General features: G+C 34.5%; 1 protein-coding gene across 3 annotated transcripts in view; it reads right to left on the bottom strand.

The window, feature by feature from the left end:
• Nucleotides 1–702: 702 nt before the first annotated feature.
• Nucleotides 703–14,973, bottom strand: part of LOC118271127 (stromal interaction molecule homolog) — a 56,819-nt gene continuing 42,548 nt past the window's right edge. For 2 of the 3 annotated variants that reach the window (XM_050695823.1, XM_050695824.1), the window contains exons 8-15: nucleotides 13,830–13,997; nucleotides 12,855–12,989; nucleotides 12,081–12,204; nucleotides 11,537–11,599; nucleotides 7,726–7,816; nucleotides 5,213–5,401; nucleotides 4,592–4,836; nucleotides 703–4,356 (exon numbers count right to left, since the gene is read on the bottom strand). In XM_050695823.1, coding sequence (XP_050551780.1) covers nucleotides 4,217–4,356; nucleotides 4,592–4,836; nucleotides 5,213–5,401; nucleotides 7,726–7,816; nucleotides 11,537–11,599; nucleotides 12,081–12,204; nucleotides 12,855–12,989; nucleotides 13,830–13,997 — 1,155 coding nt within the window. In that variant the 3' untranslated portion in view covers nucleotides 703–4,216. Of the gene's footprint in view, nucleotides 4,357–4,591; nucleotides 4,837–5,208; nucleotides 5,402–7,725; nucleotides 7,817–11,536; nucleotides 11,600–12,080; nucleotides 12,205–12,854; nucleotides 12,990–13,829; nucleotides 13,998–14,973 lie in introns of those variants that run through there. The other variant, XM_050695825.1, reaches the window with a different exon arrangement.

Below are 14,973 nucleotides of genomic sequence, written 5' to 3'. Positions count from 1 at the left end.
AAATGTTATTAAAGAAAAACTGTATAGTAAAGCTTTTTATAAAATTAAAGACTACTTAGATGATAGTCAGGCTTGGGAGTGAGCCGTTATAATGTCCACACAGGTCATGTTGACATGTTTGTAACACAAGTTACATTTTTATACAATTTGACATGATATACATTAATATCATTCGATATTTTTTATTTTTATTTTTATCATATTATTTTTAAAATTGTTAGTCTGAGGACCGTGTGAGAGTTTGCTTAGTTATTTCACTTTTAGTTAATTATATTCTGACAGTGTGAGCATTTACGAGACCTACCCAAATGTTCTTTTGGTTGGTATTGTTCGTCGGATCATTCAGCAACAGCCGTTAGCTGAGCTGATTGTAAACTGACACATGCGTACGGCCATCTGAACAGGTCCGCTCATACTGTTGTGGTTCTTTCCTCTAAAGACCACTACAGAACCAACTTGCACGGTTCTCTCACATTATCCTCTATTTCATTGTCTGGACTTTAAAAGAGACTGTGACCTCTGAGTTTGTTTCGGCATTTCTTCTCAGAGTAGTCAGATAGGAAATGCCGGCCTCATCTAGCTATTTGAAATATTGACGTGTAAAAGTGTTATTTTATGACCTATTTACAGAAATAAATATCATTTATCATTTATCATTTACGTAATCCCTCCAGGGTTCATTTGTATAAATTAAAACACAACTTTTGTAATATCAATTTATTAACTTTCAATGATTGTAACAATTTATTTATCACGATTTGTCTTTACAACGCGATCAGATCTGGGGTCTACAAAATATACACTTCGTGAAAATCTGATCTATTTTATGGCATCCAACGTGGCAAGTACGGGCCTACAATAGTAGGCTAATTGCTTCGTGTTAATTGGCTAACTTTAATGTCGATTACTGCTTCCTCAGGATTAGGTGCCATAAAATAAATCGCAATAATTAACTAATTAAAATACATCTAAAATCCAAGTTAAAATTAACATAATGCAAGTGTACCTTGTAGGCGTTGCTGGTTAACACTTGTCAAACAAATTTTGTACTCAACTTCTGCATTACACTATTATAATTTCATTAAGTACGAATTCCTTAATGTTTCACGATGTAGACACAACTGGGACATATACATTATTACGTATAGCTTCATTATATTACTTGAACTATTTATGATACTGATTTCATTGACTGTCATTGGCGTTAGAAAATTTGAGCCAAGTTGAAATAATGAATTTGTATCAGAACTTGGGCTCATTTGTAACGCCAACGATAACATTAGATATATTTCACTAACGGCAGGAGCTAAACGCAACATCACGTCACAATTTAGTACAAAACTACATAGTAACGAGCAGAATAATAAAATCCATACAAAAATTTGAGCCATGCGCGGTGTTCAGTCTGAGAATGTTCATCTAGCACCATGTTGCCTTACAAATAATTCTACACGTACAGCTAAAGGTCGATAATATCGCTATCATCTACGAAAAAAAGGGAATGATGCGATATGGTAAACTCGTGTTAATAGTAACTTATACTGCGATTAGTTTATTATACTAGCAAATGATTTACAAACACGGGGTTTCAGAAAACGTAATGAATACTTATATAAAAAAATACAAAATTATTGTATTTATTGTAACTACAAAACTGTATTGTTTTATATGTTTGATAATAGCAGTAGTTTGTCGTATTTTAAATAACAAATAAATAAATTCTTTATTACCAGTTCAATGTAAACATGTTCCAGTTTACTCAGTGGCAACCGGACTAGGCACAGCCTATGTCGCGGCTGTCAATACAGCGTTTACCTTAGGACTATTCTAAAATATGTGACGTTTTCTGAAACACCGTAAACATTACAACAATCACAACATAACTGCGCTCATATCTAGTCGACACTCCGGCGAATTATAAGACAAAACAATATGGAAACATGATTAGTTTACAATTAGTGATCTATGTAAGTAGCATTAACTGTACAACTAACTTGCAACAGATGAAATAATTCATTATAATTTAAATATTTCACATTGGAATCTAATATCAGGATTAAAAAGCAAGAAAACACGCATTAGGCAGTCATAAATAAATATAAAAATGATAATGTATATAAAAATAGAGTGAAAATACATTACTTGGTGATTTGTTACACAATATCTAACTATAATAAAATTTGCACAAAATTAGGATTCCCAGCCCGACCTCTAACATAAAATACAAAATCAAAATTGGAGATTTTCAAGGAGAACTGGTTTTCACAAGAGAACATTCCAAAAACGGACAAAATATTCTTAAAAATGTCTTTTTACAATAAAAAAATAAATAATAAAACAATTTATTGGCCTAGTCGTCTAAACATAAAAAATGTCTTTCATACAATGAAACAATGTATTACACTGAACTGTATTTCGTAACTACAAATGTACATAAATTATTATGTTCCTGAATTATATTTATTGCACAACCATAATAGATATATTCTTTATGTGATAGTGAGTAGTCATCAAATAATATGATAATAAACAACAGCTCGTGTGAGCTATCGAACATAAAAACCGTTCATATTTGAATGACAATTTCATTATTCACTTTGTAACTTTGATTTCTAAAGGTAAGCGTCCACAGGCCCGCATCCCACGCAACGGATTTTAGTTTGTCTAGTATAGAAACTCATACAACTGCGTCCACTAATCCGCATCGTACGATGCGGGCCTGATGACGACGCTTACTTTAAAACTTTATTATACATACTTTAAACAATCATATTGTCATAATTATTACATATCTGATTTGATACAACAAAAGGGATAAACAACCTCACAAAATCATTTTTACACAATATCAAAAAACGGATTGAAAAAATGGGACATTTAAGTACATAAATATAATACAAAATATGAAAGAATACTACAAAACGTGTAGTTTAACTAGCAAACGTGCGGACTATAGTGGGGAATAAATCAATTTGAATATCACTCAGTCAAATTACAACCAAGATTGATGCACAACTAAGACGAAGCGCGAACTATTAAATAATAATAATTAACTAAATAGGTAATTAGGTTATACGGTCGTTGATAATTCAAGGCTAGTTTTACACTCTCTTATAAATCATATACTTTGTTGGAACGCAGTAATCTCTGGAACTAATGGTTCAATTTGAAATATTTTTTTTTGTTGGATAGTCCATTTGTCGAGGAAGATTATAGGCTATAAAACATAATGTTACGATCAATAGGAGCTGAGAGGAGCGGGTGAAATGCGCCCGAGTTGCTATTTATTGATAGCTATCTAGGTTATGGTGATATAAACTTCATAATCGGCTATTACCAATGTATCTATTCAACTAGAGTACCGAATTATATTCAATTACTTCTTTGAATGACTGTTAGTAATGCTTCCACTCCGAGAGACACTGTAAAACTAGCCTTAAAAGGCTTGAAACAAGACTAAAAAGTTACTAAACGACCTAAATAAAATGTAGGTCTTATAGGCGTTCCTACAACGTCCTCAGTAACTGAGTTAATTGTAATTAACATATCATCACTGGCCTCCACCAAAATCCCTTGGTGTATCAATTGACTTGTTTACTAAGAAACGTTACGTTTCTGTGTTAGGCCGCGTAATTTATTATTTTTCTATTACCCTACAAGAAATTATTATAGGAAGAACTACTTTATTGGGAACGAATGATTTATTGCCAAAGGTTTGTATTAAGTACAAAATAGGAAAGTTTAAGTTAGATTTAAATAAATATTTAAAGTGTCACTAAAAGTATTCGTTTTGTTTATTAACTAATACGTTTCCTTTCCATAGTAACTGTTAAACATATCTTACGATTGACGAGAATAACTTTCATATTTTATACTTAAACAGATCATGAATTTTATAATGAAAGAGCTACCAAATTACCTGTTCAGATGAACTGAAGAAAATCAACGAAAAAGTCTACAAGTTGGAAAACTTATTATTAATTTATTGCTATTTCAAAAGGCACTTTTGAAACTCAAACTGAATACGTCATCGGTCCTTTAGTGATGCTTGCTCGAATACGCTTCCTATGGAGTAGGACGAGCAAGAAACCTCATTACCTTTTCAAGCATTATCGTAGTATCACCTGGACAGGTAAGATGGCAGTTTTATTACCAAACACGCTTCGCCATGTCAGTGATGGCTTGTCAAGTGTCACCGGGCAGGTTGGTGGTGACGTCACGCCGGTGTTTTGGCTTTCTTTCCGAAGGGGAGGTGGATGCGACGCTTGCGAGGCTTGGGGATACCTTCGTCGTCCATCAGTGAGGAGTCTGTCGATTCTTCTTCTGGTGGCGTGTTGCTTGAAGGCGTTGGGGCGTCTGGAAGACAATGGATGACTATTAGGATATGACAGATCGCCGTGTAAGTGGAGATACTAGAGTTCCAATTTCCCCCCCCCCCCCCAAATCTTCAAATCTCTAACCCCAAGAGGTCGGCAGCGCAATTGTAACTTCTCTGGTAGCGCTGATTGCTTACCATCAGGTAATCGTTATGCTCGTTTCGTTTGCCAAACCTATATCAGAACAAAAGTAAATAGACAGATAACTAACTAACCTTCAGCAAGCGTCTTCGGCCTAGGGAAGGCATTCCTGGGCGGAGGCCTAGGGTCGTCAGACAGTGGTACTACATCGGTGCTACGGGAGCGTACGATGGGGGCTGCGACCGAGGACAGGACACGGCGCGGGGGCGGCAGCGGAGCCCCGCGGACTGAGGCTCGGAGCTGTGGCTGAGATGCTGACGTCACTGCGCGAGTCAGCTCCGCTATGCGCGGCAGTTCTGGCTCGCCTGACCAGTTTACACTGAAAATAGGAATGTGGAATTTAATATCGAGTGTACCTATATAACATTTAGCGGTTTCGTTACAGGTTTCGATAAAAGACGATTTGATAGAGATGCTTAGTCGTTTGAAGTATTGTTTGCGGACATTGGTTGACGCGGTAGCTACCCTAGCCGGCTACCGCGCAACGTGTCACGGACTCGATTCCCGCACAGAACAATTCTTTGGGTGATCCACAGATTGTTTTTCCAGGTCTGAGTTCCATGTGTATGTGAAATTGTATATTTGTAAACGCACTCCACCCACAGGAGAAAACCCTAGTGTGGGGCAAAGTTACTAATCTCTTACTACTTAAACTTACTAAATAATTTTCCAACAATAATTAAAAAAGTACTTACTTATCCCCTCCCAATATGAACTGCACCTGATCCTTATTCCTATCGTCAGGTGTCTTCCGCAGGTCGTTGTAAGAGGTCCTCGCCCTGAAGTCCTCTAGAGCGGCCCGCTTTTCTTCCGCGCGCCGTTCTATGCGCTCGTCCTGTCGCCGCTCGCGAGCTTCTTGAGCTAGACGCTCTTCTAGTTGTAATCTGCAACATAAGTTTAATTTTAGAATGATAAAAAATATCAGTCCATCTTATATTGTCAAGAAAAGTCGCGCGTCGATCATCAAAATCATAGTTATAAGTTACAAATAAAAAATAACCGCCATCTGTTTATTGTCAAGGAATCAAAAACATTGGTTACTTTCTTTTAAGAACAGATTTTACTTTATTACTGAAGGTTAGTTTTGAAATAAAAACTTCATTTATAATATAAATAAAACAACCATAGCAATCACAAAACTTTTAAAAGTGTACTAACCCAATACTAATATACAGGGTGACTTTGAATTCGACGTATTCCTCTCGGGAGGTGATAATACAACTAATTTCCTACAAAAATAGCCCTGAGGTCCTTGGGCGGAAAGTGGCTAGTTTCTGAGATATTCAACATTTTTGGTTTTGGTAAAAATATTCCGAATTGATTACAAAAACATCAATAAATAAAAAAATACTAGTTGGATTTTAGTTATTTTAGTTTTAAACAGTTGCCAATACATCAGTTATCATTTATAAATACTAATGGCAGAAATATCATTCGTTTTAAAATAGCAAGTGATTTTTTATGAAATTTTGTTTTGTTTCACTAATTTGGTCAATAGATAACTGGATTTATTTCGAAAAAAATATATTACACTAAGCGTACAAACTATTAGAAAAACTTCCTTGGTTTATTAGCTACCCAGAAACGTAAAATTATTTACAATATTCCCGAAAACAAATGAAATATTGATGATAAGTAGAGTGTAAAGAGAAAAGCGCAATTTCAAAAACATCTTAATTTGCAAAATTTTGTTCAAAATGATCTTCCCGACGACGAATACATGCCCGAACACACTTCCTTATCCACAATATGACGTTCACTCTTGGGCTGAATATGCGTTTTATTGCCTAATTATCTTCAAATCTGTTTCGGAGAAGAATTACGATAAACGGCCAATTACATCTGTATAAACAAGGGACTCTTAAAAATCAACCGGCGTTAGGTTCTGGTCATTGTGCAATATGTAGTTGGACCGCCCTACTAATTAAATGCCTGAGAATCAATGTTTTCGACCATCACAGTAGTTCGATAATGCACTTGATAATCGTCGTGTGGATCGTCAATCAAATTAATAAATTAATTCAATAAGTTAATTCATCTTGTTTCTAAATTCAAATTTAAAACAATGACCCTAGCACATTCCTTAATTTTTTTTCGCATTTCTCACCATTTAAATTGTAATTGTAAAAGTAGGGTCCAATCAAATAATTAATTATGATACCCATGCAAACATTTGAATTAAAACCGCGATGCAACGATTCTTTTTCGGATTTCTGACTTTTTTGTGGCAATATTGGATATTGTGAAGTTTAAGCACACTATCTTCATGGTTGGATAAGGCGTTATATCCAACTACATGGCAAGCGCGGTGTCCAGAATCTAACGCTGGTTGATTTTTACATGAAGTCCATTGTTTATGCAGAGGGAATTGGCAGAATATCTTTTTCTCCAAAACATAGTGACGAAATAAAACGCATATTCAGCCCAAGAGTGAACGTCATAGCCCTAAGGAAGTGTGTTCGGGCTTGTAAGGGAAGATCATTTTGAACAAAATTTTGCAAATTAAGATGTTTTTGAAATGCGCTTTTCTCTTTACACTCTACTTATCATCAATTAATTCATTTGTTTTTGGGAATATTGTAAATAATTTTACGTTTCTGGGTAGCTAATAAACCAAGGAAGTTTTTCTAATAGTTTGTACGCTTAGTGTCATATATTTTTTTCGAAATAAATCCAGTTATCTATTGACCAAATTAGTGAAACAAAACAAAATTGCATAGAAATTACTTGCTATTTTAAAACGAATGATATTTCTGCCATTATTAGTATTTATAAATAATAACTGATGTATTGGCAACTGATTAAAACTAAAATAACTAAAATCCAACTAGTATTTTTTTGTTTATTGATGTTTTTGTAATCAATTCGGAATATTTTTACCAAAACCAAAAATGTTGAATATCTCAGAAACTAGCCACTTTCCGCCCAAGGACCTCAGGGCTATTTTTGTAGGAAATTAGTTGTATTATCACCTCCCGAGAGGAATACGTCGAATTCAAAGTCACCCTGTATAATTTAAATATTACTTTGACGGCACATTAGAAAAAGCACTTTAGAAAACATATCTTTAAAAAATTGGCACGTTATGTAAAGGTCGCCATCTCTGACCCCTAATGTAGATAATGCAAAAGTATTGCATATTTTGCTAAGAAAGCCCACCATTTGTCTAATTGTATTCTATCTATATCAAACTCTAAACATAACTTACCGAGCCTCAGCGAGTCTCAGGTCTAGTGGGTAGTGTGGAGCGTCCGCTTCGCTGCCCGAGGAGTCTTCCCGCCACACGAAGTTATCAGCAACTGTAAGCAACAACACAATTATAAAACAATCGCTAACGAAACAAACAAACCAAGCAAATGTTCCCCCAGACGCTATCTTTGTTAAATCTATTCATTTATCTATATGTAATGTTATAAAGCTCATTCAACTCCAAAGCATGTATGAAATAATATAACGAAGTAATTATACATAATAAAGCATATATTGATACAATAATCTCTTACCTGCAAGTGCCAAACAATCTAAATGTTGCCATAGAAACACTGATAAAGCATAACTAATATAGTGTATACTGGAAAATCCTTGCAACACTGATGGAAGCCGGGAAGGGTATGGCGGCAAAATAAAACAAAATCACAATCGTCAAAAGCTTTCAAACGTGCATTGAGTATCATGTCATTTGTTCAAAATCGACTAAATAATCTACTAAATATATCAAGCTGGGGTATTTTCAAGCAGTATTACAGATCAAGCCAATTACTAATTTAAAAATAATTTAGCCTCATGTAATAGAAGCTTGTTTAATTTCTTATTTGTCATTATTTAGCGTCATTTCAACTTGCGTGCGAAGAAGTATTGCTTAAAGCTTACTAAAGAACCATGTAGTCGTATGATATTAGTTTACAACATGCACAGGGAGAGAAGAGTGAAAGAAAACCCACACCGACAGTATAATACTATGTACAACATATAAATCTATTACTTCATACATGCTTTGCTTAACTGGGAGACTAGATAACACGGTAAGTAATTATGTACCTTATATCTTCAGCCTGAAAGCTTCCTACCGATTGTGACGAACGAAATTTCTCAAAAATACAATTTATTTAATCAAAATACATACATAAAATTGTTACTTAGAAACTAATAATAATATATAACAATGTTTTTCAAACTTATCATTAATGTCACCGTTATAATATATTTAAGATCTATATCAGGAACTCGATTAACAATTCGATTGTATATCGATTAACCGTATAAACTCGATGGAAGATTGTACTAGTTATTATTTATTATGATTATAAAAAAAGGTTAATATGAAAAATTTTTTGAAAACTAACCAAACTGTCTACAGTAAACCATTCGATGGGAGTAATCGATGCTCAATGTAAGTTTATAAATAAAATAAATATTAGATAACATAATGATAATTTAAGCAAGTTACAAAAATATTACATTTATGACATATCAAAATCGACTAAAATATCCATATCGATACATTAATCGTTTTGTTTAAGTACAACACTAACTAGATTCCGCCTAAAGTATTTTGAGCACAGATTAAACAGATTATTCTTGTTTTAATTTAAATGGTAACATTTTATCACTTTACAAGCAAAGCAAGGCTTGTTACTTGTATTATTATTGTCGGCACAATCTAAGAGGTCAACTTTGACTTTTGTCAGTCTATGCACCACTAGAAATAGTTATGAACGCCTTGGAACGTCTACGTAAAAAATTAAAAGCGGAATTCATAATATTAATTCATTACTGATTTACTCATACACTTTCATAAAGGATATCATTTATAAGCATCTTTATCTTTGTATTATAAATTTAAATGTATATGTAAAATGAAAATGTATTTTAATAGACGAATTATTTAAAGAATAATAAACTACAAGACCACCCTTACAATTTCAAACCTACAGGTTTATATTTTTTTGGTTTAATTTAATATACGGTCGATCCTATTTGTCTTGATGTCATTGATTCGACAATTTTCTACGCATTCTCACGCTGTTTGAGAAGATTTTTTTTTAATGTATTTACCATTCAGTACATGGCAACTGTCAGAGTTGACCTCTTAAATTGTGCGGACTATATTTAATTATCACATCGATTCAAAATTGGAACATTAGTTAAAATATTTTATTTAGTAAGATATGTATTTAAAATAGCAAAAGCTCAAAATTTATTAATAATTATAAGTTAAAAATAAAATTTATTAAAAATATAGGTTAATAATATATGTTTTAACAATCCAAATTTATCTTTGATTACATTAGATTTGAATTACGTAATTTTAAATGTCTTGAAAATTATTTGTTAAAAAAATGCTATTATAATAAAAAATAAATTAAAAATGGCTGCCTTTAAAAGCCGCAGAATAAATATTTATTTATACTATTCTAATACTATTTAAACATGGCTCTTAGAAGTAACAGCCGCTTTCGATATAAGAATTACTAATTGGCTGCAAACGGATCTATATGATATTGCCATCTTTTTCTAGCAAGATAATGCGAGAAAGAGAGGACAGGTTAAGGCACTTCCATGACTTTATTATGAATCATGTTATAGTTACACGTCTTTTTTTTTATTTTTATCAATGGTATAATTCAAGGGAAGATTGTCTCATAAAGTTCATAGATGCACATTATGTTCAAAACTTCTGATTAGCCGATTAAATGTATTGTAGGTTCTGTGATTGGTCAAACCTACATATGAATAAATTTTTCGAGACGATTCGTACATTTGATTTGACCTTGAAAGTTAAAAATAATATTGTATAATAATAATGTGTATAAACTTTTTTTAGAATACATATTGATTTCTTGTTTATGTAATCTGAATTTATATTTACAATGATTGTCTTGAAGCGCTTATAATCTGTGCATGTAAGATGGGTTGCATGACATTTTTTTGAGCACGATAATCGATTTCGACAGTAAAATATTTAGTCGATTATAATTAATCGAATCGAATGTAAGATTTCGAAATATACCTTGCAAACTATCGCAACATGTACAGAGTATAGATGATTTAATTACAAGATAGAGCGAGATTCAGTGTTTATAAATTGTCAGTTATTGGCCACAATATAAAGAAACATTTATCTTTAGGTACATTACAAATATCTGCAAATGCTTTTTACCCGACCATTGAAAGGGCATTGTTTTATTGTTAAATGCAAAGCAAAAATTTGACTAACGATAACTATTATTTTGAAACTTTAAACTCATTGTTAGAAAAGTTTTAACGTCCTTGGAAGCGCTAAAGTTGTGTAAGACCATCAATTGACCATTTAATTATTACGAAATTCAAAATATTATGGTGAACAGTTCAACAAGATCTTACGCCTCAGTGGCGCTCCGTAGTGAACGCAAAAACAACTACATATAACCTGTTTGGTTCGATCCTATTATTCTATTAACACAATAAACCTCGATTTAATAATGATGTAATCCAGTTTTTTTCTAAATGTTTACTATTCATTAACTACCGGCTATTTAAAAAATCCAACGACAAAAAAAGAACAAAATGATTGAAACAGATGCATTCATAGTGTTGTTCTCCTGAAAATCGACTAAGACAAATAAAATTTTTATATGTTTGCAACCCAGAGCAATTAAATAAAAATATACTACTAAATGAAAAGAGTTATGTACCAAATTATTATAGAAATCAATTACCTTACAAAAACTTCTTAATTCATTTTCACCTTATCAGAAAAAGCTCCAATAAAGGACCTACTTAGTTCTGCCAGAACAAAAAATCCTTACTTTCGTCCATTAGACCATTATTCAAGCAAATTTGAGCTCTATACAAGCATACATACGGCAAAGCGTAACACCAGCGGGATATCTTGCCTTATAACTTAAGCAGTAGAGGTCAAAATCGTTTGAATAAATCGGAAAGAGTTGTTTAATCAAACAGTATGAATGCAACTACTCGTGTTTGTCGGGTTCACTCGATGTGTTCGTGGAATAGGGACATTTCATCGTAGTTCTTACCTGAGCCGCATATTGACGCATCGTCACCGATGCTCAGGTCATCTTGAGAACTGCTGATGCGACCTGGAAACATTTATGAATATGTTATTGAAAAATTTATGTTGTTCTATAAAAATGTTCTGTTTGTGTTGGATAAGAAACGAAAATTTGTTGGACAGAAGTGGGTTTAACAGCTACTTTATTTAATTTATAAATTCTAATGCGTATTTTTTTAAGAAAAGAGTATATATTTGTGGAAAGTTACAAACACATCCCTACTTTTCACCATTTATGTAATTCGTTTCATGCAGGAAGCATTAAAATCTTTAAACAACCTGTGTCAACTTGAAAATTATGTTTCAATTTATGTTTTAAGTCTTTTGTAATAGAGTGTGACCCTATTGCCATATACCGGGCACAATTCCAGACTCCGTGCTACTACTGAGAAATTTTCGAAAAATCGAAAGTAGCACAGTCATACTTTGCTCGACCCGGGAATCGGAGCGGGTCGATCATCGAGGCAGTCGTATAGTAACTGACAATATTAGTAAGTATGACTAATTACCTCTTCCTGTAGGTCGGCCGTTAGCACTCCTGTAGAGCGCCGTCTCCAAATACTGCAGCCCGTTGTTATTGATTATGTTAAACCCACACATACGCTCGATCTGTTTCCATCGGTGCATGCGTTCCTGTAAACAATTAGATATATATTAATAACTAGCTACTTCCGCGCGGTTTCACCCGCTCTGCTCGGTTCCTATTGATCATAGCGTGATGATTTATAGCCTATAACCTTCTTCGATAAATGCGCTAACCAACACATAAAGAATTGTTCAAATCGGACCAGTAGTTCCTAAGATTAGCGCGTTCAAACAAACAAACAAACTCTTCAGCTTTATAATATTAAGTATAGATCAGCCAGAGGACATAAACTGCTAACAAAGGCCTTCGCGTAACTGTTTGACGAGGAACTCGACTAATTTCAAGCTATTCTAGAGGCTCATATTCATGAGCAGCATTCCGCGACCCACGACGCGGCGATTGTCGCGCTGCTACTGGCGACTCGAGTTTCGCGTCGAGGTCCTCGTTAAACAGTTACGTGAGTAAGCCGATAACATATAAATTAATAGATATTAGAAGTAGATACAACCATGCAAACAAGCCCTGTTTGTCTCTCATGGGAGAAGGGCATGCAAACATGCCCCAACAATGGAACGCTAATTGCTACGATTCTTACATTTATCAATCACGTCAAAACAGCTGAAGGGATCGGGATGTAATTGGGAGCAGGGTTAGGTTATGATTTGCTATTTATTTATTTGAAGAATATGTAAATTACCTGTAATTCTTGAGTGACCTCGTTCAGTGCAGTGCGTGCTTCTACAATGGACCGGTCGACGTCATCAATGGATTTCCCATGCGTCGACACAAACGCGCCGACCAAACTAGATCTCTTCTTCCGTAATTTTTCACACTAAAACAAACAAGAAATACTTCTTGAATATTTACCAATATACGTGTACCCTTAGGCGCTCTGATTGGTTCGTTCATTCGAGCCGGCCAATCAGAACGCCGTAAAGCAAACTCGTATTGGAGTACAGTTTACAAACTAAAAAAAGGAACTTTACTGCAATATAGTTTAAATTATATTAAATAGCTTTTATTTATGAAAAATGCAAAGAAATGGTATTTTATAAGATCAGTTAAGATTTTTTACCCAGAAGAAATACCTAGACAAGTCACAGTATTTTTAAAAGTACTCTTTGTATTACCGTTCAATATAATTATGTTCAGTTCAATTAGATTTCTCTTTTTTTTTCATTTTCTTTTTCATCATTATCCATACAGACAGGCGGCTTACTAACACCTAGAGCTTAAAGGCTACGTAGAAGAGGGTTCTCTTTTAAAAACTGTATCAATAAGTATTCCAACCATATTTTTCTCCCAAAATGCATCACGACTGAATACCAACACACGCTTGTTTACTTAGATTAAGTTAGGTAAACATTCTAGAAAGTTCGTTTCATTAAGCTATTGTACTATTTAGTGTGATGAAGTGGCGCTACTTTGCGCCTGGGCATTGGGCAGGCAGTATCGGCGTTAGGGAGGGGGGGGGGGTGATTGGCTGACGGCCCAGGGCGATAAATTGTGGGGGGCACCGATGCCGCCGCCGATGGGTTCCGCATAAAACTAACACTTGATATTGCTTCCCTCAAGTGGGCGCCACAATATTTTCGCCCGGGGTATCAGTGGCCCTTACTCCGGCACTGCGCCTGGGCGTCAGTCAACAATGCTGGTGGGGACGTAGACTTACTGCTTCTCTCGCTTGCTGCAACTGCAAGTCTGCTTGCTGCTTCTTGCGGAGGTAGGCTCTGTTCTCGACCTCATGCGTCAACTGCAGCCACTGCTGGAGACCAGGGGGAGGCGCCCAGCATCTGTCTTCCAACTCACCCTCAGCCCTACGAAGCTCAGCACGTAACATCTTGAAAAAAAAAAGAATAACAATATAAAAAATTATGCTTCAAACCTGCTACGGGTTTGGGTGTCATTGGACATTTAAAAGCATATGTTCAGCAGTCATGAGATGTCTTATGACTGAGATGATGATGGGGTGTTATTTCCCCGACTTTCCCCTAAACTGAAACGTTAAACCCAACAAAAATAGTAGTAGTAGTAGTAGTTAGTGCCTATAGATCAAAATTTCAACGTATTGTTTTTTTGACTTCATCAAAAATCTGTCTGTAATTAATTGTAACTGTAATTTCATTTATTATAATGATAATCTTGTAGAAAACGTGCATATTTAGCTTGGAAATGCAAGTTTCAAAACAAAACCAAAACACGACGCAAAATACACTACCAGAAAGTAACTTTTAACGAAAATCTATGGAATAATTGTGAAAACATACGATACGTACCAAATCTTCATCAATTTTAAATATTAAAGCCATTTTGAATTGAAACAAAAGTCTAAAATACGACCGTAAACTTGAAATCAAACTGCAATGTTTACGTGCTCGTGATTTTTTGATAAACTTATCCGGCGCTATATGGTAATATAAAGTTTGTGTGTCTACCAATAAAGCGGAGCGGACCAATCAGAAGCCTTGACCGCCGTAGTCAAATGAATGAGACAATGTCATACAACTCGTGTAAGTGTGAGCGAGAGATGCGGTTACAATGAATATTCGTACGTTTGTAATGATCCAACTATAGAAAAATTCGTCACCCAAAAGTGACATAACCCCAATGATGATTCAGGTTTCAACATACGACCAATTAAAGTATGTCTCTAACACCTTCCGGCAAGAACGCAAAAAGTTGTTCTTTCAATTTTGTCGAACTATGTTTGTTTGAGACGTTAGACAGGCAGATCGATATACTTAAAAAGAGTAAAATAAATTTACATTTATAGAGAAATAAAATCAACAGTATTTCTTAGAAAACAATGCAGCACT

This window comes from Spodoptera frugiperda, chromosome 9 (assembly GCF_023101765.2).
Source record: "Spodoptera frugiperda isolate SF20-4 chromosome 9, AGI-APGP_CSIRO_Sfru_2.0, whole genome shotgun sequence".
Taxonomy (NCBI): domain Eukaryota; kingdom Metazoa; phylum Arthropoda; class Insecta; order Lepidoptera; family Noctuidae; genus Spodoptera; species Spodoptera frugiperda.
Note: the sequence above shows the minus strand (reverse complement) of the source record. Positions and strands in the feature narration are given on the sequence as shown.